Consider the following 27,773-nt stretch of genomic DNA (forward strand, 5'->3'; position numbering starts at 1 on the left):
TATTTAAATTTGTCTACTGCTGTCTGTCACAGAGAACAATTTCCCACTTTCACATCAAGCCTGCCCCACATGAGAGATGGAATTACAATATCACCCTACAAGCCAACTTTTTCAAATTATTCCTCTCTGAGTGATCGTAAACGTATTTCTTGAGCAGATGGCAGGCCAACAGTGAAAGTTATCCAGATGAAATAAGTGCTTTAGAGGCTTTATACCTCTGGCGAAAAAAAACTTAACTGCAAGTAAGCATTCGAGTTTTATTCATTTATTACTAAACCTACTCGCTATGTTTTCACATTTTCATCAATCTGTTGTGTAAATCTGAAAATGTTTCATACAGTAAATAAAAGGGTTTCACCAGCAGCGTCCTAAGAACATTTACGTGGGGCCTTTTTCTATCAAAAACACGTTGTATCAACCAAAAAAAAGGTGAGGTGTACTAACGCTGTTCTTGTGGCCACTAATTGAAACAAACTGCCATTTTTTCTAAATGAAAATGCGTCCGTATCATTGACCATTTATTTTTACGTTGTTGTAAAGTCAAACAACGCTGAAAGGAATCTATACAAGTTACCTTGAATTTATCATCAATCTCGGAAACAATGCGTAAGATGCTTTAACTAAATACCCAACTAATCACTAGCTCCTTACAGAAACAGGAGAGCAGCTAAAAACGGTTATAAAACTTCAGTCCTTTGTTCATTGGCGATCCAATCGTAAGGCACAAGCGAGTCTCGCGTGGGTCACGCTTCTCTTTGAAGCGTTTGGTGTGCTCGTGCAAAGCTCGTGACAAAGTGACGAATCGTACTTTGTACGATAATGTCCCGGCATACCGGTGATAAAATAAACAGTAACAATTAATAAATCACAGAAAGCATTAAGAGTTGAGCCATCGTGGAAATTATTTAGCCCAAGCCATAACCCTGACACTGGATGGCTTGGAAGAGTTTTCTCTTTAAGATCTTCTTCGAAGGGTACAACGGTATGCTCATCCGCTGACCACAAGTAGTTGCCATGGGTAACGCTTTCGTGTTTCCGCTTATGACATCTACGGTGATATTAAGTTCTGAAAAAAGAAATTGGATTTTCAGGGATACCATTTCCATACCACGCCATAATATCAAACAAGCGAGCTTCCGCTTGTCGCCAAATCTCAACGGTCTTTGAAGTCAAATCCTCAGCAGCAAACCTTTCAATCGCAGTCTCAACTTGGAAAATATCATAAGTGAGAGAACTTTGTTTCAGATATTGCTAAATAACATTAGGACTCGTGATTATGAAACACCAATACAACCAATACCAAACTTGAAAAAAAAAAAAAAAAAAAAAAAAAAAAATTTGCTTTAAGTACACGACTGAAGGAAAGAACACTGTACCTTGCTCCGGGTCCCTTCTGTCGGACGGAGCTGGGAGAACTGCGCTCCCTGTGCAGAAGTAAAGCAGCTGCTGTCGTTGGAGGGGAGTCATTTTTTGAACAATGGACCAGAACCACCTGAATAGGGTGTAAAGATTACTATTAATACTTAGTGCTCGTTACTATCTAGGTGAAATTTGTTCACTACAATCTGGAAGAATTAAGTATCTGTCAAAACAGTTCACTTCAAGAGATGAGATCAGATCCGAGAAGTCTTTCCCATTTTATCAAGAAGAGAACAAAGGAGCGAGAAGAGGGGGCGCTTATGAGAAGGAGGGGCACTCATAAGAAGGGGGGAAGATCAATCTTGTTAGATAGAGGGCACCTCGAGGGGGGCTCATCAAGGGAGACGTATCTTGAGGGATATGAGATGGGGGCTTAATAGAGGAGCTTATCAGAGGGGGCTTATCATAGGAGGAATATCAGAATGGGGTTTATCAGATGAGTATATCCCAGGGGTTTTATCAGAGGGGGCTTATCATAGGCGGAATATCAGAATAGGGTATATCAGATGGGTATATTCAAGGGGTTTTATCAAAGGGGGCTTATCATAGGAGGAATATCAGAATAGGGTATATGAGATGGGTATATCCCAGGGGTTTTATCAAAGGGGGCTTATCATAGGCGGAATATCAGAATAGGGTATATCAGATGGGTACATCCAAGGGGTTTTATCAAAGGGGGCTTATCATAGGCAGAATATCAGAATAGGGTTTATCAGATGGGTATATCCAAGGGGTTTTATCAAAGGGGGCTTATCATAGGCGGAATATCAGAACAGGGTATATCCGATGGGTATATCCAAGGGGTTTTATCAAAGGGTGCTTATCATAGGTGGAATATCAGAATAGGGTATATCAGATGGGTATATCCAAGGGGTTTTATCAAAGGGGGCTTATCATAGGCAGAATATCAGAATAAGGTATATGAGATGGGTATATCCCAGGGGTTTTATCAAAGGGGGCTTATCATAGGCGGAATATCAGAATAGGGTATATCAGATGGGTATATCCAAGGGGTTTTATCAAAGGGGGCTTATCATAGGAGGAATATCAGAATAGGGTTTATCAGATGGGTATATCCCAGGGGTTTTATCAAAGAGGGCTTATCATAGGCGGTATGAGCAGGGGCTAATCAAAGGTGAACTAATCGGAGGGATGTTATTGGAGGAGGCGGGTCTTGTGAGGAAGCTTACGGAAAAAAATTTCCTCCTACAACTCAACTCAAGGACTGACGATCATGTCACCACTCCTTACAATGTTGTACGTGGTCAAGAAAACAAATGGCGAGAAAGGAAAAAAAAATGAAAAAACTAATAGATATTGTCTTGAAAGAACAACTTCTCAAGACTAAGGTAACGATTATGTAGGAGGAATATCAGAATAGGGTTTATCAGATGGGTATATCTCAGGGGTTTTATCAAAGGGGGCTTATCATAGGCGGAATATCAGAATAGGGTATATCAGATGGGTATATCCAAGGGGTTTTATCAAAGGGGGATTATCATAGGCGGAATATCAGAACAGGGTATATCAGATGGGTATATCCAAGGGGTTTTATCAAAGGGGGCTTCTCATAGGCAGAATATCAGAATAGGGTTTATCAGATGGGTATATCCAAGGGGTTTTATCAAAGGGGGCTTATCATAGGCAGAATATCAGAACAGGGTATATCAGATGGGTATATCCAAGGGGTTTTATCAAAGGGGGCTTATCATAGGCAGAATATCAGAACAGGGTATATCAGATGGGTATATCCAAGGGGTTTTATCAAAGGGGGATTATCATAGGCGGAATATCAGAATAGGGTTTATCAGATGGGTATATCCAAGGGGTTTTATCAAAGGGTGCTTATCATAGGTGGAATATCAGAATAGGGTATATCAGATGGGTATATCCAAGGGGTTTTATCAAAGAGGGCTTATCATAGGCAGAATATCAGAATAAGGTATATCAGATGGGTATATCCCAGGGGTTTTATCAAAGGGGGCTTATCATAGGAGGAATATCAGAATAGGGTTTATCAGATGGGTATATCCCAGGGGTTTTATAAAAGGGGGCTTATCATAGGCGGAATATCAGAATAGGGTATATCAGATGGGTATATCCAAGGGGTTTTATCAAAGGGGGCTTATCATAGGAGGAATACCAGAATAGGGTTTATCAGATGGGTATATCCCAGGGGTTTTATCAAAGAGGGCTTATCATAGGCGGTATGAGCAGGGGCTAATCAAAGGTGAACTAATCGGAGGGATGTTATTGGAGGAGGCGGGTCTTGTGAGGAAGCTTACGGAAAAAAATTTCCTCCTACAACTCAACTCAAGGACTGACGATCATGTCACCACTCCTTACAATGTTGTATGTGGTCAAGAAAACAAATGGCGAGAAAGGAAAAAAAAATGAAAAAACTAATAGATATTGTCTTGAAAGAACAACTTCTCAAGACTAAGGTAACGATTATGTGTGACAGCCGCTAAGTTGAATAAGTAATCAGCTGTTGTTCTAACGTTTCCTACCGTTTAAATCTGTCAAGGATATCGGTAGAACAGCCATTACTGTTACTGAACGTCATCACAGAGCGAAGACGGTTGATATCGACATCTGTCGTGCCTCCGGACAGTAAAAGCTGAAAATCCTACAAAGAAAAGGAGGAAAAAGGACCAAGCATGTGAATCTAGGCGTGAAAACTTGAGGCATCGAATCTAAGTTTCACCTCACGCGGCAAACAAGACGTAATATTGACAAACTGCTGGTTATATGACTGACGGCTCACCTCTGGTGTAAGAGATGTTAGGAGTTCAGATGGAATGACGTCATTTAGTCCACTCCTCATGGCTCGTAGTTCGTTCTCTACACAGCCGATCATCACCTTGGTGGCATACAGTCTAAACAAAGAAAAGACATGAATTTTTTATTGTCATAATTATCATTATTAAAATAACGATAATGATGGCAATCATAATAACAATAAAATAAAATATCAGGAGCTTTTCGCTTTCACAAGGTCAATACTGCATCGAGAAATCTTGATGTAAAGTACTTTGATAATTTCAAACCATTACACGCCTTCTAAACAATTCATTTTGAAACTGTTTTAAACCCAAATAACACCTTGTCACGTAATTCCAGTTCTACGAACTCACTGAAAAAGTAACACATAAATGTTGCTACAACTGGCAGTGAAAAGGCTTCGAGCTTCTTTCTTACTGGGACTCCAATGGTGTCTCCATAATTTTGTGCGTTCGGACACCCCCCCCCCCCTCTTCCATCTCAAAATTCTATAATAGCATGTCAACATATTGAGGTAACACCGTTGCATCAACCAATTCAGCCATTACATGTATGTCCCGTTCAGACAACAAGTTTACCCTTTACCTAACATATTTGAAGATATTGTCAGGCGTCACCGGAATCTGCGAACCTCCAGGGATGAGTTCTTCTGTTGTACCGCCCACTGACGTCTGCAAGCGCAAAATGATATTATAACTGGGTTATTTTCTGATCTATCGACATGCGTGTATCTCTGAAGAAATATAACTATCACTCTACGAACAGCGGTCGGTAACTAATCACTACCCGATAATGGGGGAAATTCGTGGATGTGGGCGCGACCGTACAATGGGACGAAACTTCCGATCACCGTAAGACCAATATGTTGTTTTGACTCGTACCTCAAAATGGCAGCAGTATGTGGCCTGAAAGCGTTCTGAGGTCATCAATGGGTGCGTGGTATCCAGAATCATACTACTGAGTCCCTCAAACAGGTCAGCATTGAAAAACGCCAGGTCCTCCCAAGTCACATCTCTAAATAACAAAAAAAGAAACAACAACAATATGAACAGAATATTGCGATCTGTTCGATTATTGCTGCGACTAGTGTAGGAAGTCGCTCTGTCAGCGGTTGGGTACTTTTTACCTTTTTACGAACGCAAAGTCCAATTTTTCAAGCAGGCATTGAAAAAAAGGTTTCGACAGTTCGAATTAGGAACTCATCGTGCTTTAGAGTCTCACCAGACTGCCAGCTCGATTTCTACAAAATTTCTGGAAAGCTTGAAACGCCCTTAAATGATAAAGTTACAGTATTTAAGTTCTTTCCAACAACAGTACCTTTCCAGTAGAAATTTAACCACGTGTCGGCTGAAGTTCAATGGCACAGTGACACTGAACCAAAGGCTCAAACCGATGAAACGACCAATGGCGGTGAACATCTTAAGGCGACGATTCTAAAACAAATAAAAACAAGGTTAGTTTACAAGTTCCTAAATTTCTGGGCTAAAACGCTCCGCTCTTTAGTCCCTCTCCCCTCAGGAGTACTCAGAGAACAAGATAGTTTGACGCAAACTAATCAAGAAGCTTCAATCAGAGGCTGAAGTAATTGAGACGCACAGAAAAGAAGAGGTTTTTGACAAAGCCAGGTTTTGCAAATATCATAAGGCGACCAATGAGATCTCGGAGTGTTAAACTAAACAGACTTCCTTAAGCACGGGCAAAAGCCTGGGATCGAGTTAAGTTCGGTTTTAGTAGTAGATTTGATTAGTTCAGAGACATGTTATGGAAGCAGCCAGCCTCGTTCCCAATAGTGGAGAGTCTCCACGTCTCTTGTTTCATTGCGCGCCACGCGGCTCGGCCGTCTATTTAAAAGACTCAAGCTAAACAAAGCGGTTTTTTCCGCAAATGCATGGCTCAATCAAGGTAGGCTTAACTGTGATAAAATACAACGAGAACAAAGTTTTCGTCCTTAACAAGTGCTGCAAGGAGCATATACTTCTCCAACAACAATGTGAAGCTAGCCAGAATTTAAAGGCATCGTATGCCATGTTAACATATCATTACCTTGATATTATTTTCCTCTGGAGACTTGTCAGAATAAGCAAATGGCTTGGGTGCATAGAACCCGCTTTGTTCCGGCAGCTTGCCTGGCTCGTGAAGTAAAGTCGTGGTTTCAACTGGAAGCTGAAAATAGGAAATGTGTAAAGCAAAGGACATTTATATGCATCAACGTTCGCAATCTATCGTTTTAATGGAATCTTTAAACTCAGCTTGTCTATAGAGCTGAGACCATACGACGCTGCGACGAGTAGGACAAATACATGCAAAGTTTGCAATCTTGAATCAAGTGGGGCGCACGAACGCGCGTTATTTAAGCGGTAAAAAAAGGTACATTTCGTCGACTTTGCAAAAAAAGCGTTCTGGAAAAAGCACTTTTTAATCACGAAAGAACCGTCCATTTCATTCGACTAACAGTCGAAACGTCAAAATCCAAATCGCAGAGTCCGAAAAACGACAACACTTCAGTCCTGGTGTATTTCACCACGATTAATAACAACGATAATTTTGGCTACAAAAATTACCTTTTCGTCCGTTTTCAGGGCATTGGCCATGGCAGCGAAGAATCCCCGGTTCACACCAGGCCCGGAGCCCTCCTCTCCCTCGAACTTGACTCGAAGGTTGCTGTAGTGACATGTGGACATCTATGAAAAGAAAAGAGAGGAGGGGAAGGACATTTCAGCATTGCATTTAAGAGAGCCTTGAATCACAAAATGATAATCTTAAAAACGACGAATTCCAACAAATGGCCTTAAACATTACCTCGCCGAGTATTCTTAGAGTATTCTCCTGTATCTTTTGTCTTTTGATTGTCAGAGTTAGGGTGGTGCTGACCCTCGCACCCAGTCCTCCATACGATCCCATCTGTTGCGATTCACTCGAGATAGATTCACGGAGATACGACGCAGCTCGGCGGAACCTGAGCACCAAAAGTATGGTGGAGTCAGTTTGTATAAAATGGTCGAAAAGATGAATTCATCTTTGAGAAAAGAAACAATGAGCGCATGCCTACCTTGCTAATCTTCCCGCCACACCAGCGCGGGCCGCCAGGAAACTTTCTCGTTCGGCCCCAGGCCCATCTGCCAGAAAGAGGCGGGAAAACAAATCCACAGAGATCTTCCACCTGCTTATCACTTGATCAGGAGACCAATTTGTTACTAGGGGGGAGGGGTAGGTATGCCTGTTGAAATATAAACAACGAGTTAGCATCACTTAAGGCTTGGTTTTCCCCAAAATGTTCAAAGAATGAGTTTTATTTTTAAATTTAATTGGTTGTAAAAAAAAAGGCGTGAAAGTTTTTTCCGGCAAATCACTAAGCAAAGTGAAGCAAAATGAACGCAGCCCAGGATAAAAAAATGAAATGCAATCGAAGATTTCTCTTTTCATTTAGTATCTTATCGCAATGACAAGGCTCGATATGTTTGGACGCGAACGAGGGAAACTGGGTCTAGCAAAGAAAGGTGAGATTTACAAGAATTTAATAACTAATAGAAAGAAAAACTGGGGAGCGTTTAACTCGTTTACGAACTTCCATCACAAACTAATGCTCTTGTTCTAGTAAGAGCCTCTGCCGAAAAAGAAACCAAAACGAACAACTTGAAGTTCAACCACCAAAAGACTCTTTTCTTTTTTACAATCTATTTCACGCGATTGACCCGAAGCCAGTGTTTCTATCTGTTACTGAAAGTGGGCAATTAGTGCAAACAGTACTTACGATCCCATCGCGCTAAACGTAGTGGGTAGTCCGCTTTCCTCCTCACTTTCCTTTTGTGACGTCAGATTTGGGTCCTCAGACTTCTGACGTGCCAAAGTCACATTATGAGCGAACACTTCCCAAGATGCTTTAGGTACCTTGGGGAACTTTTGCTGAATTGTATCTTGCAGACTGGTCAGAAACTTCTCTCTGTCACCGTGCATAACGTCCATACCAAAGAACTTTATGATAGCTTCTCGCTCATGGCTATGACGCCGCCACCGCTTTGATTCTGTATTGGGTGAAGACTTCGTTTCCAGGCCCAAAGGTCCATCTTCGGGCTGCGAAGGCTGAGAGAAACTAGGGCTAGAGTCATCTCCATCGTTGCTTGTCATGGAAATTCTACGGTCGAGGGTTGAAGCCAGCCGAGGCCAGTGCGTCATGGAGTAAATAAAGGCGTCCAGAACATACACAGTATGCTCATAACTAAGAAATTAAAAAATGAGGCCCTCAAGACAGATATTAAAAAAACACAACAGGCCCCGGTTGTTCCAAGGGTGGATAACAATTTCCACGGATACATCTCTACCAGACGGATACCGCAGTACGTTTTGGCATCTCTCATCCGCTGGATAGCGATTTTCCCTTCGGTAGCTTTATGCGCCCTTTCAACAACTGAGCCCAGTAGTATTTTTCTTTAAAAGAATAAAATGCGTGAAGCATCTAAAACCTTTTGATACCTTTTCCACCTTTCATGTGGAAAGAACAAGGCCTACCAACCGAGACAAACGTTTGAAGGGTAAATATAACAATTAAATTTTTAGTGAAATCGGATGTGAAAGAACCTGAAACTTCTTAGTAAGCTATCCGCTTATTACAGGCTTCATGTAAAACACTTGCCTAACTATCGACGTTTGCCTCCTCTTAATAGGAGTGTCCGCTGAGACTATGTCTCTCAAACAGTAAAAATGAAAAAGAAAAAAAAAACTTACCAAAGCATATCCACAACAGGGAGCGAGTCCTTGTGTTCATTATTATGAGCCCTTAGCAAGAACATCAAATATTCTTCAGGAGAAGCCCCTGGTATGGTCGACATAGATCTTCCCAACAAGGCCTGCTCTGCGTCTTCAGGCCGCCGAAGAGACGCAAGATATCGCTGGAAAAGAAATATAATATACAAAAATTTTACAGAAGAAGGAAATGCGTACGCCAAGATAGGGACAGGACTCGTAAACATGATTTCCCTCAATTTGAAATAAGCGTCCTGGGCGCTAATTCGAGGATTACCGTTAACCTTCTAAACCCAAAGGGTGACCAGTATCAAATCTTTTTTCTATTCTTTTTTTTACATTAATACTGCTTAACCATTCATTACGGTTATGAGAACAAGGGAAATGATCGCCAACCAGAGAAGCTTGGATTTTTATAGAAATATTCCTTGTCATTACCAAATGAATTGGATGGAGAGGTGAATAGCGAATATAGAAACTGTTAGGGTACTAAGGATTACGACAGTGTATCGTGAGATTGTTAGTTGTAACGTAAAGACCAACCTTGGTATCAAAATCTTTGCCCATTCGCAACTGACCCTCTACCACATCAAGCACTCCAGCCAGCCACAACCATGACCTCTCGAGGACGGACATAACATGGTTCTGAACGGACTGACGTTCTTGCTGGGTTATAGTAAGGGAGGGCAGCATGGCACTCCCCTGCTGTGTAGAATAGGTGTCTTTAGTGAGAGTTGTCATGAGGACCAAGGTTTCCTTCACCAGCCTCGAGAACATTCGAGTCAAGTAGCAATTTCCAGTATGGACGCTGGGAGGCGAAACGACGGGGGCCGCCCATTGTGGAATCTGAAGCAGAAAGAGAGGGATATCTTGAGCGTGTTACTTGCGAAAAATCACTCAGGAAGATAGGAAATTTGGGGAAAAAAAAACAACGAAGAGAATAGCAAAGACAGGAAAAAAATAACAAACACAAACGACCACATCGAACACAATCATACCCCAAAGGTATTAAAAAAACATTTGACCTGTCGTTGTAAATGATTGAGTTGCCCTCTTTCAAGTGTACAATGAAGCTCAAGTTTATCCTGGAACTTTCTTAAGACTTATAGGTGTTCGAATACGCAAAGAAAATCAGATCCCCTCCGCTGGCTTACGGAATGCGTTATTGTAAACAATTTCGCCATGGGAAATGGATGAGAATTTGAAATGAAAGCAGGGATAAAAACCAATCTGTCGCTGTTAGGTATGCAAGGTGAGCTTACTGCATTGATTTCCCGATCGAAAACTTCTAAAATGTGCTTGGAATTCCGGATTTAACCACGGGGTGCCTAATTAGATTATGTCGTTACGTAAATGACGATGTTGCGATTTTCACAAAGTTCAGCCTGGTTTTTCCGTGCGGAAATGAAAAGCCCCAAAGTAATTTTTATATCCTCGAAAAGAACACTATTTCCACTTATCATGAGCTTAACCTGAACCGATTCTGAATTATACCGCATAAGGAAAATGATAATTGAAAATTTGCTACGAAATGCGATATTTGGATTTTGAAATATTGTTGATTTTAAAAAGCGTTCCGTGATGTCAAAATCAAATGAAACGGTCCCGTTTTAGACTTAAGCCACACCTCAATCCCTCCTATACAAATCTGTCAAATTGATACGGGCCTGTTCTCTTTTGCGTTTTTCATGAGCAAAGTTTATTTGCTTCCACTTGGGGCACTGATTTCCGCCATTTTACGGCTACTAACGCTCGTTTCAGTTTTCGTGAATTTTCTAGGATAAAGAAGCAAGTCTGGGAAAAAAAAAAAACCTTGCCAAGTTTCTGAGTTCACTAAAAGGTACCTCTGGGCAAAATATGAAGGTTTTCAAATTCTCGATCACGTGCCACATTTTCCGATTTTCACTCGGTCGATTAAAACATTCGCTCTTAAGGTCACTTACGGTACAAATACTATTTTTCAGCTTTTATCATTTGCGACTTACGTGAATATGTCCGGGCAAGTTGTTTCCTTCAATCAAACTGGCAACTCGGCCATCCAGAGCCCAAGCATAGGGGTGGTCATGGGTAATCCCTGTCGTCACGGAAACAGACCGCTGATCTCGCTCGTCCAGTTCCATGTCGCTGTCACCGTCGCCACTTAAAGCTCCAACGTGATCAGTTTCGTCAGCAGAATCACTGTCGCTGTCGACAAGGGAGTTCTTTTTGCCATGTACCCTGGAAACTTCAAAGGGAGAGGCCCTGAGGGGACTTGGAGCGTGCTTCTTATTAGCGATCCCAGAAGGTCCTTCAGAAATGTCTGCTAGTCTGATACCACGGCACGCTGAGGAATTCTCTGTAATATTGGTTTGTGAAATCCTAATGTAGAACACATAAAAATATAAAGTCAAACACAGGAAAAAAAATTTAGAGGGAAACCAAAGTGGGTATGGACTGCGAAGGCCTCTAAATACGGCTCCTTCTTAAATGCACTCTGCTTGATTAACCTCCTCTCTAATAAGCCCCCATTTAAATAGGCCCTTACCCCCTCCTCTTCAATAAGCGTCTCTGCAAGGAAGGAGAAAAAAAGTATGACCCCCCACCCCTCCTTGGAAATATTGAGAGAGTTTATTCTGGAAACATTATTCATACGTTTCACCGAAAAAAAAAATTATCGAGAAAAGTCCAAATCTTTCGGGCTAAGTTGGATTTACAATAGTGGATTAAAAAAAAAATCCATTTTGAAGCTGAACTTACCTCTGAGCTGTCCTGAGCGGCGGATCTTGTGGTCTGGCACTTAAATCATGAGGACCCACTCGGATTCCTGCAATTTATAAATTAGGTTAAATTTTCCCAAAAACTCTGTAAAAGGTATGATTGCTGTTCTTTGGAGTTTACATTACGCACTTGTGGAATTCTCTCCGTAATACTTTACCTGGTCTAAATCGGAACCTTGCACCGGGAAATCCATTGGGGTTGGGTACATTGTTACTCACAGACGAACCAGTAGAGCGAGCTTGGGGTTTAGCCACACCCTCACGAACGGGAAGGACAGACGCTTCAGCAGCCTGAGTCAGCTCGTGAACAGCAAGCCATGAGAACGAGCGAAGGATCATTCTACAATCATAACAGGATGTGACGTCATTGATAAGAGCGCATGTAAATAGTAAGAATACAGCGAAACAACACACACATACAATGAAACCTCATGCAGTATATAGTCACGTAACGCATCGCATGACGAGTGTCCTACTTCATGTAGAGATGGTGGAACAATCACACTAAATGCGTTGAGGCGTCAGGTAAAAAATAAATCAAAGCAATTCCAGATTACTTTCGACGAAATTCAGTTCGAGACTGCTCTTCCTCACTAACCTGACTTTCTTCTTAAACTGTACATTGTCCCCCTGACTGCTTCTGGAAGTGGACGTTGAAGGACTGGACCCAAGGCGAGTCCGGAGGTCGACGTAAGACAAGCCAGAGCGACTGAGATGAACAGCCAATTGACGTATGACAGACCGCAGGAACTTCATCCCCACCATCATGGCGACATCTGCAGCACTTGGATCGCCTTGCAACTGGGCGATTCGATGAACAGCATCCAGCGTCAGGTTTTGGGAATGCTTATTCATCTCATCGACAATCATCTCCACAAAAGTCATCAGGACAGCTTCATCAGAGTGAGAGAGCAACTCAAAGACAAACACATCCATGATGCAAGAATCTACTGGGCTACATCGAGATGGACCTTTTCGGGGTAAGTCACCGGAACCCCTTGGCTCCTTCGTCATGTGCACATCTGAGTGCACCGATGAAGTGCCAAAAGGGTAGTAACCCAGTACCGTTGACACCACGGAGGGCCAACTTTGTATGAGTTGTATCAAAACTGGTAGACTTTCACCAGGGAGGTCATCAGGAACAACTGATGTACTAGGAGGAAATCCTATCAAGTCAATACTCTCTGCTGCATTTTCGCTAGCTACATCCATTGGTGTTTCGTTTTCACCAGATGTCGACTCATTGCCAGGCAGCTTCTCCTTGTCCTTCTCGTCGCCTGTCTGAGGATTCTGCGTTTGTTCCTGCGGTTGTTCAGGCAGCTGACATCGCCTCTCCAAAGCCTGCAGTGTGTCCACGATGCTTCGGAAGCTGCTTGAGATGTCGTCTAGCTGGGCTAGAAGGTTAGTTTCCAGCATGGTGGTATCTGAAACACCAGTGATATTGATTTCTGTCATTATATCGCCTTCCTGTGGAGAGCGAGAGACATCTTGCTGGGTTGCCTGTTCTCGCTTCACGGGAAAAGCTACGTCTTGCCCAAACAACATGCTGCCGTATTTAGTGAGACGCTGTTTTTGGCTTACGCTAAGTTTTATCCAACGAGAGTTGTTCACCAGGAAAGCTAAAGCTGTCTCGCCCTCTCTGTTTGTGGCTGTGGCAATCTGAAACAATGTAAGTCACGTGATAATACGTATGATGAACCAAGAATAAAAATCAGTAAAATGCACTTCTCGACTAAAACTGGCCAAGGATAGCTGGTAGGTAAGCGCAATACAGATAGCAACCTACAGAAACAGTAAATTCTCAGAACCTACGCATTGTGAACTATGGAGTAACGAAGGAGAATTCAAATTTCGATCATGTTCGCACAAGGACAAGAAGTTTGCGTCACAAGATGATGAAGATTCGCTGCGTCGCTACGGTTTATTTCGATATCGCTTGTAAAACACTCCCTTGGTAAAAATATATCGCTTCCCAACCCTCTTGATGCTGATGGAACAAAACATTCCTTGACTGCGAAAATCTTGAAAATTGACGAAAAACTTCAATTACTCACCTCTGGATATGGCAAAAGACGGCACACAAGCTGGCATATTAATCTATCTTCTCCTTCCTAAAAAAAAAAAAAGAAGAAAGAGAGAGAGAGAAAATTCAACACCGAAAACAACCTCAGTAAAGGAAAAGGAGGTTTTAATTTACGCTTGCATAACGTTTTTTAGCACGTGAAGTTGGCGGGCATGAAACCATCTCGGGTCACATTCGATAAGCATGTTACGCATAAACGACGTATAGCTCAAGAACTTAGTCCGCACAATGGCGCCAAAAATGTTCCGCTAATTATTAAATTCCAGTTACAATTAGTTTAAAAAAAGAGGCTGATTGATTCACTGCAAACAGAATAAGATGAGGCACAACATGTGTGAGTTACTTTGGGCAGGTTATTGGAACCAAGTCCAACATGGGTTCTGGTTTTAGACAATGAATAGGCCAAGTGGTTCTTTTTTCTTGACTGGAATGTTTAAAGCAGAGCAGTGTAAGTCTTCTTGATACTGTTCATGCACAAAAATCAACACTTACACAAAAATTTGATTTAGAACACATACCAAACAACAGCTAAAAGTTCATGCTATAACCGGCTCTTTAAGTTCACGTTTCAACTAGTTTTCGCAAAGCTGAATAGCTTGAAGAATGTTATAAGCGGGCAAGGGCTACATAAGCACTTAATGCCTCAATAAAGATGCGATTGTTGTTTTTAATTACTATCGTTATTAGTATTCCTATCAAGGTCGTCATTATTATTATTATTATTATTATTATTATTATTATTATTAATACAATCCTTGTGTCATGATTACAATTATTACTACTGCCATCATGATCATAATTTGTTATCATTATCATTCACTATTATTACTATTTTACCACTGTTATCATCATCATCATCAATATCATTATTACCTTCTGGCTAGGTTTAACACTGGTAGCTGACTGTGACTTTGGACTAATCTTGGGTACTCCGTCAACATTGGATACATTATACACTCCCCCCCTGACACCCACCTCCATCTCGTTCTTCTCAGACGCCTCGTTTTCCACCTGGAGATTAATCCGAGGCTAAAATATTAGTTACAGTGATGAAAATATATCTCTAACAGTTTAGGTCGCAATATGCAGGAAATAATCCTTTTTATTTCCCGTCTCAGTTACACCAGGATGTACTCTGCGAGTTCCGTTGGAATTCAACTCTACTTTTGTGCCGAAATCTCTGTTAAGGACAAATAAGTGGTTTTTTCCTTTTAATTGCCGGTTAAGACCGGTGTTGACGACAAAACGATGATTTAAAATTGACTCGTGTTGCTTTCGACGTGCGTCAGTCATTCAAGCCGTTACACGTCACTAAAAATTGTTTCCTGAACCAGCTTGACGCGCTGCAGGGATGTAATAGACACCCCTTACTTACTAAACGAGTTCGCGGTCTGTATAAGTCAAGAATCCAAGAGTCGCGATTCGGCCATAAATCGAAGGGGGAGAAAGTTTGTCCGCAACTGGACAGTACAGAACTCGATCTCGAGGCCACCTGGTCAAGAAGGGTCTTTGATTGTAAGGTAGAGCTGAGCTGTAAGGAATTACTTTCTTACAAGATTTTAACTACAAACCTCAGTGAGTTTGACATGCAGAACATGTTGCACCAAGCTGGCGAGTCCACCTTCAGGTGCTGACATCTCAGTGGACACCATATGATGATCCATCTCAACCAAAGCTTGTCTCAGTTCTTTAGGATCAGAGAAAGTCACCACTCCTAATGAAAAAATAATAATAATCAGGTATTCAAAAAGCTCAATCGAAACATAGCGGTTTTGAATAACAAGGCATCAGAGAAGGCCAGGAATTTGAGTTTATATAACTCCTGCAGAATTATTGCTCCGTGATCAAGGGAAAATCAAGCTGCACAAAAGAGAATGAAACTCAAAATAGGCTATGTATAAAAGGCATTACCTCTCAATTTTGAACTTAACACAACTGATCTCCGGTGAATAAAGTGACATGTAGTTGACACGATAATTAAGTGTTCCATTGGAGAAAGAATTGAGGGCGTAGGGGATGTCATCGTTGAAACAGCATTCGCACTAGATTCGCGCGCAACTCTTGCACACCTAACTGCTGGCTTAAAAGACGCTGGTTATGCAGCTTATCTTAAAATACCTCCCTTTACACAGTTTTTGCTGTTATTATTGTTTCGTTATCTTTTTCCATTTCGTCAAAAATAAAGACATTCACGACTCTTATCCCAGACGCACCGATTCGATATCCTTTTCGGTAAGTGGCTGGCCTATCATCTGATAAATAATTCCTTACCCGTTAAAGACTCTCGTCGACTGCTGACGACGGGAATCCGCCCTCCTCCCTCCACATATCGCCTTGACCACGGATTTCCATTCCCACCAGATGTGGGTGGTGTCAGTAAGTTACCTTTCTTTGCCTCAGTGGGTTTCTTCTTGTGCGAATTCTTCGCTTGCATAGCGAAAAATTTTTCAGTAACCTTATACTTTGGGAACTTCGCGCGACAGACCTAAAAAGAATACACAAGACCTGAAGTCCTGACGCAAGGATACTTTGCAATTTGGTGTTCAAACAAGCAATATTTCTCGTTGATATTTTCCTTTCTACACGTCCCGAAAAAAGACTTTTCGGAAACTCTTCGGGGGATCTGGGGGGGGGGGGCCTTTATTTTTATATTTCCCGACCAGCGGCCGATAATAGTGCCCATTTGTCACTTTTTTTTTCCGAACATGTATTGATATTCTCATAAGAATTGGCAATTAATTTCACCTTTCTTCCCTCCATGTCCATAGGTGGTATGGTGGCTCTGTAAACTGACGGATATCTACTTTGAAACAGCTTCAACAGAATCCTTGGGGTGTAACTGGAAGGCAGGTTGGTCACAGTCAAGCTGTTTCCCAGTCCACTGGGGGAAAGATTCTCTGTGCAGGCAACGGCGAGAGCATGAAGAGGTGTCATGCCATTGAATGCTCCTGGGAAGATCATTTCCTTCAAGGAGCAGTTTTCTGTGGAATGCGAAAAATGTCACAAGTACAATTACATCATCTTTAATAAGTAAAACCTCTATTTGCCCTTTACCCCCGGACATCAGTGTACAAATTATCCACACTGTTCTCTATACATTTCCTAAGGTGCTAACAAGAGGAATTTGTTCAACAATCAAGAGCTTTTTAGTTGGTGATTATTTCCTTTACTCTCGTGACCTTAAATGTGTGATTCAGGGGTGATATTGTAAGGAGAAATTAGATGTTAGTCAATCTTAGGGGTTAAAGCTTTAAAAGCCCTCTCAGGGGTTTCAATACTGATTTTTTTCCATCAGCGCCTGCCGATGGTGTTATTAGCGGCTGTGCACGGAAAAGGGGCCGTAAGGGAAACAAAAAAGGAGCTTTCGTTTAGGCAGTAACTGGCTCTTATCGAAACCACTTCCTCTGTGATATACATTGTACATTAGCCATTTATCCTTCGGGTGAGAAAGAAAATGTGAAAATCTCTTACCCAAGAAGTCAACACGTTGCGTCTAGTTTGCTAACCATTACGATATGTCATAATATCTAATTCTTCGCTAGAAACAAACAAGCAAACGAACAAAAAGTACACCCTAACTACAGCCACTTCTACTGCTATACCTTTGTTTTTCTCCACAAAATCCAGAATGTACACAGCAGCCTTAAAGTTGTGGCACTGGATAGCTGTCATGAAAGGAGTGTTCCCACACGCATCTCGTCCTCTCAACTGAAAGACAAAAACCAATATTTCTTCCACATGCAGTATGGCAGGATGGTTAACGACAGCGTTAATCTGTGCAAGCTCAAGGTTACAGTCACGCGTTTCTGCCGACGGTCCTTGTTGCAGTAAAAACAGGAAACATTTTTAATCTGCTTTCCGTTGTTGACTAGGTCTCAATCACCATTTTGAAACATGTGGTTAATTCATGATCAAAACTAACCAGACAATAGATGGCCTCAGATGTACTTGTAGTCAATATATACAATTTCCATGCATATCCCCCATTTTTTATTCATCACAATACTTGAATAAAAAGAAGACGATTTCAGGAAAGAAACAGGAAATTATAGAATTCTCGCAATATTTGCTGTATATCAAAGAAAAGCTTATCTGAAATGCAATCCGTGATCGTTTTTAAAAATGAAAAGGGCGTAATTTGAATGAGTGTCTTAAAACAAAACCAATGTAGCTGCGTGTAGTGGACATGGCCTTTTTCTACTTGAGTCAAATTATTCGCAGACTGTGTGTAATTTAAAGTGCGTGTAAAAGTTCATGTAAATTTTACGGGTGCGTTTTGTTATTCCTGAGGCCAGTAATGTACTAACAGCACCCAATCAGAGCAAAATAAATATCACCAGGAGCCAATGAGAACTTGGAGTAAAGAAAAAAGGGAACTTGTCCAAAAGCGCGGGAAAACGCGGTGACAAAGTCGCGTTTGGTTTTAGTTTTAAATCTGATTGGTTAAAAGAGTGGCAGGACTTCCATAAACAAATCTCAGAACGTAGTTAAGCAGAACCAATGAAATGTTGAATTACTTTTGACGTTCAATTGAAAGTTGCTCGGAAAAAATGGGCTTACCATTGGCACAAATTCTTTGGCAAAAACAGAATCGTTCAGCAATATATGCAATCCTCTCACTTCTGTTGGCAATTCTTCTCTGCTCTCGGAACCTTTCACATCTTCTGGCATTTCTTCTCTGCTCTCGGAATCTCCTTCAGTAGGTAAAGTTGCTTCTGAAAAACAAATAAAAGTTACACCTTAAGAATAACATAGCAAACTCAAGTCCATGTTTTCTTTGAAAAGACAAAAATTTAGCAACAGATTATACCTGTACCCTTACTGCACTTCTTGAGAATATTATTGAACCAATCTCGGTTCTCAGTAAATGTTGGATTGCTACAACAAATGTGCAACAAATTTTGATTTGAGGTGGTATGCTGATGGAGCAGCTGTAAAACTCTCTTGTTGATTACGATAGTTTGTCCAGCTGGCTCTCCGTGAACTTGACCGTTAGTATCAGCGATGGCAACCTTTTTGGATCCCTTCACCATGCTCTTGTTAACCTTCCCGATATCTTTGCTGTTGTTCAGCTGTTTTAAGAAGTTCAGCGCTTCTTGGATTCGTTCTACCACGCCAGATTGTACAGCTTGTATAAGGTGTTGCTCTTGGAAAGCTGTGAGAAAAAAGGAATGGCGTTTAAAAACAAAAATTGGAACATAAGTATGGTTTATTGGCGAAGTTTTGTCCGTCAAGCTTTCTATTGTAGATATTTCCCAAGTGTTTTGTTTGGATTAGTTTTGTCTGCTTTTCTATGGAACGTGATAAAATCCACAAAAACGTAAAATATCCCCACACATCTTAACCGAACAACCTTATTCTTTCAATGGCGTGGGAAGAAATAAAAAAAACGGCTCGAAAAACGAAAAGGGCTAGTATCCCAACCATCTTGACCGTACAACCTTCGTCAACTAAGGATTTATAACATGACCAAAATATTGTATCAAGGTTCTCGAAAATAAGTTAATAAAACTCGTGAATTTTACTTTTCACTTTTTACGGAGATTCCATTTCAACCGGAAACACTGAACTTAAAAAAATATTTGACATTTTTAAAAGACATAATTCGACAGTTCTTCTGTCATCTTCAGTTATAATTTTTACAAAGTACAAAGCTGAATCTAAAGTGCAACTCAAACTAAACTTTGTACTTCGTAAAAATTATAACTGAGGATGACAGTAGAACTGTCGAAACATGTCTTTTAAAAATGTTATATATTTTCTTAAATTCGTGTCAATCTGCTCCTATCTAAAAAGTGAACTAAGATCCAATTCATGGACACGCCACTGCCAAACATAATTTGAGGATTGATATTTTCATTTACACTTACAATTGTAACAGAGACAGTGTTTTAGAGAAAATCGTCCCAGAAACAAAATTATACCAACCAATAAATGCTATCAACACTCTTTCAGGTGAAGAATTCTCTGCTGAACTGTGACCTAGTCTTGTTCCAAGACCGAAACTCTGTACTGGAGGAATATCACCCACATTCGGACTTGACAACTTGGTCCCAAACGGTCTTGGGCATAGGCAGCCGTTGACATCCGTCAACAGAACAATGTCATAATCACTTGAAGAGTGAAGCAAAGGAAATTTCTGGTTGGCACTATGGAAGTTACAGGGAAGAAGTCTGTTCAATATTGATGATTCGATATTTGGCGTCGTCTGAGTTGAGTGTAAAGTATCACTGTCACCATCGTCATCATTTTCGTCACTACGCCTCCTTCTCTTTAGCCCAATGATCGGCTTTGGAGAAGTGTCCGAAGGCACCAAAGACACTGGTTCAAGGGCACCTTCCTGGCTTTGGATGGCCTCAGCTTCCACTGTACAAGAACCATCGTCAATACTTGAGGTAACGTTAACATCTCCACTACACGTGTACACCTTACTGCTGTCCACAACTTGTTCCATTGCTGGTCCCATAAAGAACGCTTTCTTATCTGAGAGACGCTGCACGATGAGAGAGATCCCTGTTGATGTGGCTGTCATGGCCACTGGTCTAAATCCAGAGAGAACATCTTTGCCTACCGATCGTGGTGAGCTGCTGACAACACACTTTGGTGCATGTTGAATACAACCTCTATATAACGAACTTGTTGATAAAGATCGAGTTAATGTACTCCCTTCAGCACCCTCGCTTGGTACTGGCTCTAATTCGGATAATTTGAAGACACGTAGTGACGATTCTGATGGTGACATCACGTTTGCGACCTTCACGATAACATGAGGGCCATCAATTGCAGCAACGGTCCCCAACAGTTTGTTTTCGCTTTCAAGAAAAACAACATCTTTGACCTCCCAGATTTCAGAGCCATTACTTGATACATGTGAGAACTGAGCCTTCCTTCTCACACTCGTGTGAGGACTGGAAGATCTTGCAAAGTCCTTTTGGCTGGAAATGAACTCTTCTTCAACAGTCTTCGCTCGTGAAGAATTCGCCGCTGATATATCTATGTCTGTTTGTACTATTCCACTTTCTGGCTTGTCGCTAGAAGCACTTCTCTTGTAAAGTGGTTCAACCTTAATTTTTGTCACAACGGTGCTCGTTCCTTCTGGTGACTCGTGACCAATCAGACGCCCCACTATGGGTCCCCTGACTTCACAGTATTTGTAAACTAAAGCACCAGGGAACCCAGGAAAATGCTGACGAAGCTGAACCTTCTCGTTGACACCGATATTGCTTGATTGATTTGTTGCCTTGCTTAACTTCTGCCTAAAGTTTTGGCGTTCTTCTGCTGGTAACAATCCCCTAAGAAAAAAAAGCAAGTAACCTTGAGTGATCTGAGTAAACAACTGAACAAGGCTTCTTCACAAGTTTACAATCACCATAATTAACAATCATTCATAAAAGTGAAAGTAAAAATCCACTTTTTGACCGATACTAACTGAAGGTAAAAAAAAAATTGTTTTAGACTAAACCTTACCAGAACTAATAAGTTAAACAGAAGTCTAGGTGACTGGTAAAGCTCTCAGGCATGTGCACATGTGCACTGCTGACCTATTGCACATGTGCATGACTGTGCAATAGGTCAGCAGTGTCACTTTTGCAACCTCCCAAGAATAGGAGACTGATTACTGATCAGAAACACTTTCTAAGATTGTAGCAGATTTACTTAAAGTTTGTGCAAATTTGAATCAACCAAAAATAATCTCTGACTTTCAAATCAACAATTTGCATTTTCAAGGAGACAGTCAAAGAATGCTTTCAAAAATGGTCTTCAGAACCACAAATAGCCTTTTCCAAGCTTTCAGTCAGAAAACCAAAGCATGATACAGCTCAAATCAAGCAAATCTATTGCTACCACTCATTATTGGATTAATCTGTGAAGCGATGCGAGGTGTGTGTGTGTAACATGATAGCTTTTTCATTATGTGAATTTTCAGTTATCAACTCATCGCTTTCTCAAAACCAAAAAAAAGGTCTTTGTATCGCACAAGAATGTAACATAAAGGAAACTTATGACACTGAATAACAGACACATAAGTTGCTCATTTTTTGTCTGTACACTCACAAAAATTGTATGTGCACATCTGACTACCCTGCATCTGAGTGTATGAAATGCATCTGCTAAGTTACCATATACGCAAGCAGCACTGTAGTAAACTGAGCAATATTTGCAGAGGATTGAAAAAGCAAGTGAGGTTTGGGTTGAGTTGAGTCAACCTGATCAAAACCTCCTTTGTTTCCCCCCCCCCCTCCCCTGCTATCTCACCATTGTTTTGCTAGTTCACTCTATTTTATTGACTTAATGCCTGGAACAGGTTAAAGTTTAAAAGATTGATGATACAACTGTACATTAGCAATCTGTACACAATACTTTCTCAGCATGTTACATTGTATATACATGTATCAAACAAGAGGCAAAAAAAAAAAAAATGGCATCAAACTCACCACCAGAATATTTTACCAGACTGTGTCATCAAGCCTGAAAAGAATTCACTACAGCTGATAGAGACAATTTCCTCTCCCTGAAGTTCAGCAAATGCACGTGCAGAATGAGAGAGCTCCTGAACTAGGGCAGGAGGATCTCCACAATTTGATTCTAAGAAGGACAAAAATCAAAGGCTTGATTTATAGGTACACTATTCGTGTAAACATGTACTGTTAATTTAAATCCAAATACAATTATCTTATGTATTCTTTATCAAACGAAATTGACAGTAAAAGTCAAGGTTGACAACCAGAAGCTTCTTCAAACGATTCATGTTTGTTCTTCAAACTGTTTGTTCTTCAAATTGTTTGTTCTTCAAACTGTCCTAAACAGGCACCTGGATTCTTGAATTTCAAATACATGTACTTATTCTACATTTGTGAAATTTTGTGGTCTTAAAGTGCATATGACACGAAATTTTTTTTCTCTTGTTTCTTGTAGTTTGATATCTATAGAAAACATTTTTGAGAAAGGGGTAAAACCATGAAATGGAAAGCAAATCAAACACAATCTTTGCAAGGCTGCTATACAGTACATTGCATGATGTCAAGTACATTACATAGATGTACATTAACTGTTTGATTTGTAATAATTGCTCAGTAATGGGTATTGCAGGTACAAGTATATTCAAACAGTCGAGGCCTAAGAATTATCAGAGGCATAATTATGCTTGTACACACATGCATCCCACAATTTTTCATTACCAAGAATACAGCAATACAGTCTTCCATTACAATTGTATTTTGTGCATCACATTGACTGAACACACACCTCTGAGAAGCTTATCGTAAAAGGTACAAATCTTTCCACTTGAAGTCACTAGTGAGCAGCGCACATTTGATGATGCCAGAAGACAAACTTCTTCACTGTCCAGCCCTAAAGCCTCTCCTAATGGGTGTGGTTTGGCCAACGGAAAGTAACTGGGTTCAAGTGAAGATGAAATCTCCATAGCAACATCACAAGCCACATCACTTTCATATGGCCAGTGATAAAGGATTCCTGTTCCTTTCTCAACCAGAACAAATTCTGAATGCATCGCTGTTATGTGTGAGAAAGCAACTTCTTGACCCTGAGAAAAGGGAAAAAAAGTGTTTGCTAGAATTGTTTGAAAGCACATACATGTAAAGCAGTAAAAAGTACAAAAATGTAAAGAAAATATTTTGTTAGTAAATTCAGTAAATGGATTATCATCATAAAACAAAAAGCTTTTGACATCCCATTCAACCCTATCAATATTGAGCCCCACTCTATGGTAAGCTTCCCCTGGGTTTTTTTACTGAGAGAGTTTATTTCCTTTATATGTTTTTCTCCCAGCTGCTGCACACGCAAGTTGTTTCAAGCTTATCCAATGACAAGAAAAACCACTAATTGTATCTTATTCTCTTTCTCCTTAGAACAAAAAGTGTACTTCTCTGCTGTGCAATATTGTTTGTGCCCCATTTTGATAAGATGTTTGGTGAGCTGATTTGAAAAGTCATGAAAACAGTGTATAGTTAATCAAGAAGCACAAAAGGAATTTATCACACAGGTCAAAGATTCAGTTGCCATTGAAGTATCAAATGCATGTAACCTTCTTTAGAACCCTCCTGAAAAAGATTTGATGCATTTCTGCAAATATTTACACCTGTTAATGCAACAAACTTAGAGCTCAACAAAAAAGGCAGTTAGTTCAATCACCACTGATCTTTCTTAAGAGAAAGCAATTCAGTGAAGACAGTCATCAGAAATGTTCATGAAAACTTTACATGGAATAGCTTCATTGATGATGCTTTTAATTCCCTAATCTTCTTTCCATTTTTAGTGTGTCACTAGCAAAAAGAAAATCAGACTCATTTCCCAATTTGAAACAGAATTGTATCCACAATGCAAAACAATATTTTCACACAGACGTGTAGTTGGAGGAGAATAGCATTATTACTGTTTACGTTCTCCACATACCGGTAGTTCCCTTTACGCTTCCAATGGTTCTGACAAAGACAATTTGTTTCAAAATCAAGAGCCTCTACAATATGAACCCTTTCATACCCAAGATCTCAGAAGCAGTTCTTCTCACTGTCTGCTATACAATTCATACAATGTTAAATTGGAGAATTTGGCATTGGATCAACTAATAATCCCCTAATTGGCATTTTTCTTTATTCTCATCACTTGTCTGCTTGATTCTGTGTTGATGCTGTTAGGAGAAATTCTGTCTTGGTCACTCATTGGAAGTTCAAGGATTCATGATTATTTCCTTTATTATTATGACCCTTTACATTTTGGTGAAACTGTAGGGAGATATTAAAAGCTACTCACTCTTGTACTTAAAGGATTAAGAAGTAAAGCCATTAGGGTTCTAGACATCTTAATATTTAAACAATAGCTATAGCTATTGAAAAATTGAGCTTGGAAATTCTGTGCAGTAGCCAGAGAGTTTTCCAATCTCCAATACCTAATAAACACCATGCGCACATGAAATCAGATTCTAAAGAGATCAAAACCAACATTTTTTCAATGAAAATGTCATGATGGGGACAGTTAAACAAAAACCCCTAAATGAGGTATTAGGGCATGCAACTTCACTCACATTTTCCACTTCCAGCCACTCCAAGTCACCAATTTCAGGATAGCAAAAATCTGCATCACTGCAGCTTGTGGTTTCACTATTCTCACCAGTGGCCCTCTCATCCTTCCGTTGAAAATTAGTTCTTCTGGGCCCTCTGGGCCCTCTGGAAAACACATACGCACCAGCTAATTGCTCAGCAAGATGAGCACGAACAACATGAGCTTGGAGTGGTACAGAAGACCTTCCAGACGTCCGATTTCCACGGCTGATGTATGGTGGAAATTGTTGCACAGAACCCACCACTGGTATACCATATGGAGGCCAAGGTCTGACCACTCCAGGAAGATTTGCTGCATAGAGTGTCCTGTGAAGAAAAGTGGGTCTAGAAACGGACCGACGAGAATTAGAACTTCTTGATGAAGCCCCTGATGAGGAATTATTTATGGAAACATTTCCTGAAGAGTTTTCCACCTCTTGACTACATTTATCTTGCACATTTGGTTTGGAAGTTCCAGCTGTTTCTTTGTTTTCTTGGTTAGTAAAATCTGAAGTTACTGAATCGTCCCCAACTGTACAACTTTCATCAGGATTTACGTTTTCATCGGTATTACAAGATTGCTTTGATTTATCTTTGTTTGTTTCGTGACTGCTTGATCCACCATTTCCTGGAGTATTGTTTGTTTGTTGTAGGTCCTCTCTTCCTGTCTGAGTTTCTTGATTAACTTGAGTTGTGCCATCATCAGCACTTGAACTAGGACCTGCTTTTGCCGACCATGGTTTTACCACACTTTGCCTTGTCCGATCACTAAGTAAAACATCTCCCGAATCATATCCATCGGAAGCACGAAATGACAAATTAAGAGAAGAGGTTGCTCCTCCGTGCACCAACGACCTGCCTGGTGAAGTCCTCTTTGTCCTGATCTCTTCATTCAACTGATTTTGAAGTTGTTTCGCATACACTTCGTCGCTTTTCACCTGAAATATTGGTTCCTCTGAATAGTCTTGTGAATTATTCAACGTCTGTGTACTTTCCGAATTTCTTGAAACACATTTCATCCTGCAAACACGGCCATCATGAAAGAGAAATCCTATAAACGCGGGGCCAACCGCAACTTGGACGATCTTGCCCGTGCCAAAGTCTGGCAAAGTGACACAACTTTTCGCTTTTTCCAAGTCGCTGTTACCGACAGTTGATTCATTCAGGACCTTCTTAATATACTTGAATATTTCATCTTCAACGGTATCTTTGGATTTATCCTTTCCTAAACGGACGAAAATGATGCGAGGAGATAAATTTGTCCTTGCATCAAGTTCGTGATAGCGATCCGCCATACTTTTTGGCTTCATAGAAGGCGAAACTAGTTCCAGGCTCCGCGCGACTGGAAAAATGTGCGTGTAATGCACGCGTGATACTCGAACAGAGTACAACCTCCTTCGCATTAGACGATTGCACTCCAAATTTGTAATTTGGGATCATTTTGTACGTAGCCATAGCATGTTTGTTTCGTTCTTTGGTCGTTGTTCAGCTTGTTGTATTTCGGAAGTATACCGATGCTCTATGCCATAGTCAGTTTCCTTCTTAGAGGAAACAGGACCGAAAAAAGCTGCTTCATGTGCATTGATTTATTGTGCTTGAATGGTTGTGCCATTCCAGTCCATCACTGCGAAGCCATTTCAGGTTACCTTTTTTGGGATAGAGGACAAAATTGCTTTAAATCCAGTTGTCCTTGTATTAAAAAACTGATAAACGCTTTTATATTTACTTCTTCAACGGGGGACGCTGCTAATGAGTTGTCAAGCAATTCCTTCTCAGTATTCATTTTGTTTATCTGACACTCAATCGTACCACATTAGGATATCATCTGTCACGGTGATTTGTTTCTAAACAGACCCAAGACAACATGAAAACTATTTTTTGTAGTAGAATTTTACCATTTTGATTTTAAATCGAGTATGGTTTTCAAGTGAACCAAAGCTACTTCAAATAGACGATAGAGAATTAAAAGCAAGTGATCAAAACATATCATTCGCGCCCACCTTTGCCAATTCTTGACTTACTAACGAAAACATAGCTTAATTTCGCAACAACTAGGCTTAATGGTTTTTCAAACCAAGTACAATTTTCAGCCTGAGGCCAGGTTTGAAAACAGGTGCGGATTTCAAAGGCTAAGTGTCTAGCCCACAGAACCTGCCACGTTTACGGAGGACGGACCCAGCAAGTACAGGGGTGACTTCCTACCAAGATAGGAGCTCCCTCGATCCCCCTACAAGTCCTCATCTGCTTTTCCAGGTGTTGGGAACATAAATATTCCTCGTCCGCCCAGTCCGTCGTCGGGGCAGGAAAATCAAGGCTGATGTTTAAGCCGCATGCAACATTCCTGTCATTTAACTGAAACAACTCTCAGTTTCAAGAGAGTGGTATATTTGATTGCACAATCCTGGAGAGAACCTCGTGATTTTATTCTTCGTTAAAGATAGTATATTAATGAAGAAACAAAGTGATAAAATAGATACATTAATGAAATAAATAACTAAATATGAAGAAACAAATAATTAAACGAGAGATGGGTTATTATACAGAGAGTTAAAGGGTTATTAATGATTGAAACCTTAAAAGCTCTAAGTAAAGAAGTGGAATTCTCCTTCTGAAATGCTGTAAAATTCCTTAAGATAATTTCATGTGTGACATATGGGGAGCCTCTTATAACTTGCAAGTTCATCTTTTTTTGTCACTTACTGGCTGGATGGTGCATCAATCTTTTAATAGAAGTTTCATCCTAATCACTTCTGAAATCATTCTATTATCCGTTGTCTCACACCACTTCCCATCCCCATGCCCCCTCCTTTCATTCAGCACCAATGAGATTCGTTTCTTGTAGTTCGAACATATCCTCCTCCGAATCACTCTACCCTATTGTTGTTGTTGTTGTTTTTTTTAATGAATTCCTCTTGAATGGGACTGCTTCTTTAA

At 40.5% G+C, this 27,773-nt stretch overlaps 1 protein-coding gene across 1 annotated transcript; it reads right to left on the reverse strand.

Annotated features, from left to right (window-relative positions):
- Positions 1–243: 243 nt before the first annotated feature.
- LOC111322968 (uncharacterized) lies at positions 244–26,164 on the reverse strand. Its single transcript, XM_022926213.2, has 30 exons — positions 24,824–26,164; positions 23,029–23,326; positions 22,218–22,368; positions 19,711–21,074; positions 18,593–18,937; positions 18,343–18,497; positions 17,385–17,490; positions 16,528–16,763; positions 16,054–16,267; positions 15,354–15,496; positions 14,656–14,793; positions 13,754–13,810; positions 12,298–13,358; positions 11,858–12,039; positions 11,680–11,746; positions 10,929–11,301; positions 9,487–9,789; positions 8,926–9,089; positions 7,955–8,419; positions 7,253–7,420; positions 7,003–7,159; positions 6,765–6,884; positions 6,247–6,366; positions 5,521–5,636; positions 5,085–5,217; positions 4,789–4,874; positions 4,187–4,298; positions 3,930–4,048; positions 1,377–1,492; positions 244–1,066 (listed from the first exon to the last, which is right to left on the reverse strand). The coding sequence occupies exons 1-30, from the start codon at positions 26,147–26,149 to the stop codon at positions 906–908; spliced, it is 8,556 nt and encodes a 2,851-aa protein (XP_022781948.2). The 5' UTR covers positions 26,150–26,164; the 3' UTR covers positions 244–905.
- Positions 26,165–27,773: the final 1,609 nt, after the last annotated feature.

The sequence above is a fragment of the Stylophora pistillata genome, chromosome 10 (genome assembly GCF_964205215.1).
Source record: "Stylophora pistillata chromosome 10, jaStyPist1.2, whole genome shotgun sequence".
NCBI lineage: Eukaryota > Metazoa > Cnidaria > Anthozoa > Scleractinia > Pocilloporidae > Stylophora > Stylophora pistillata.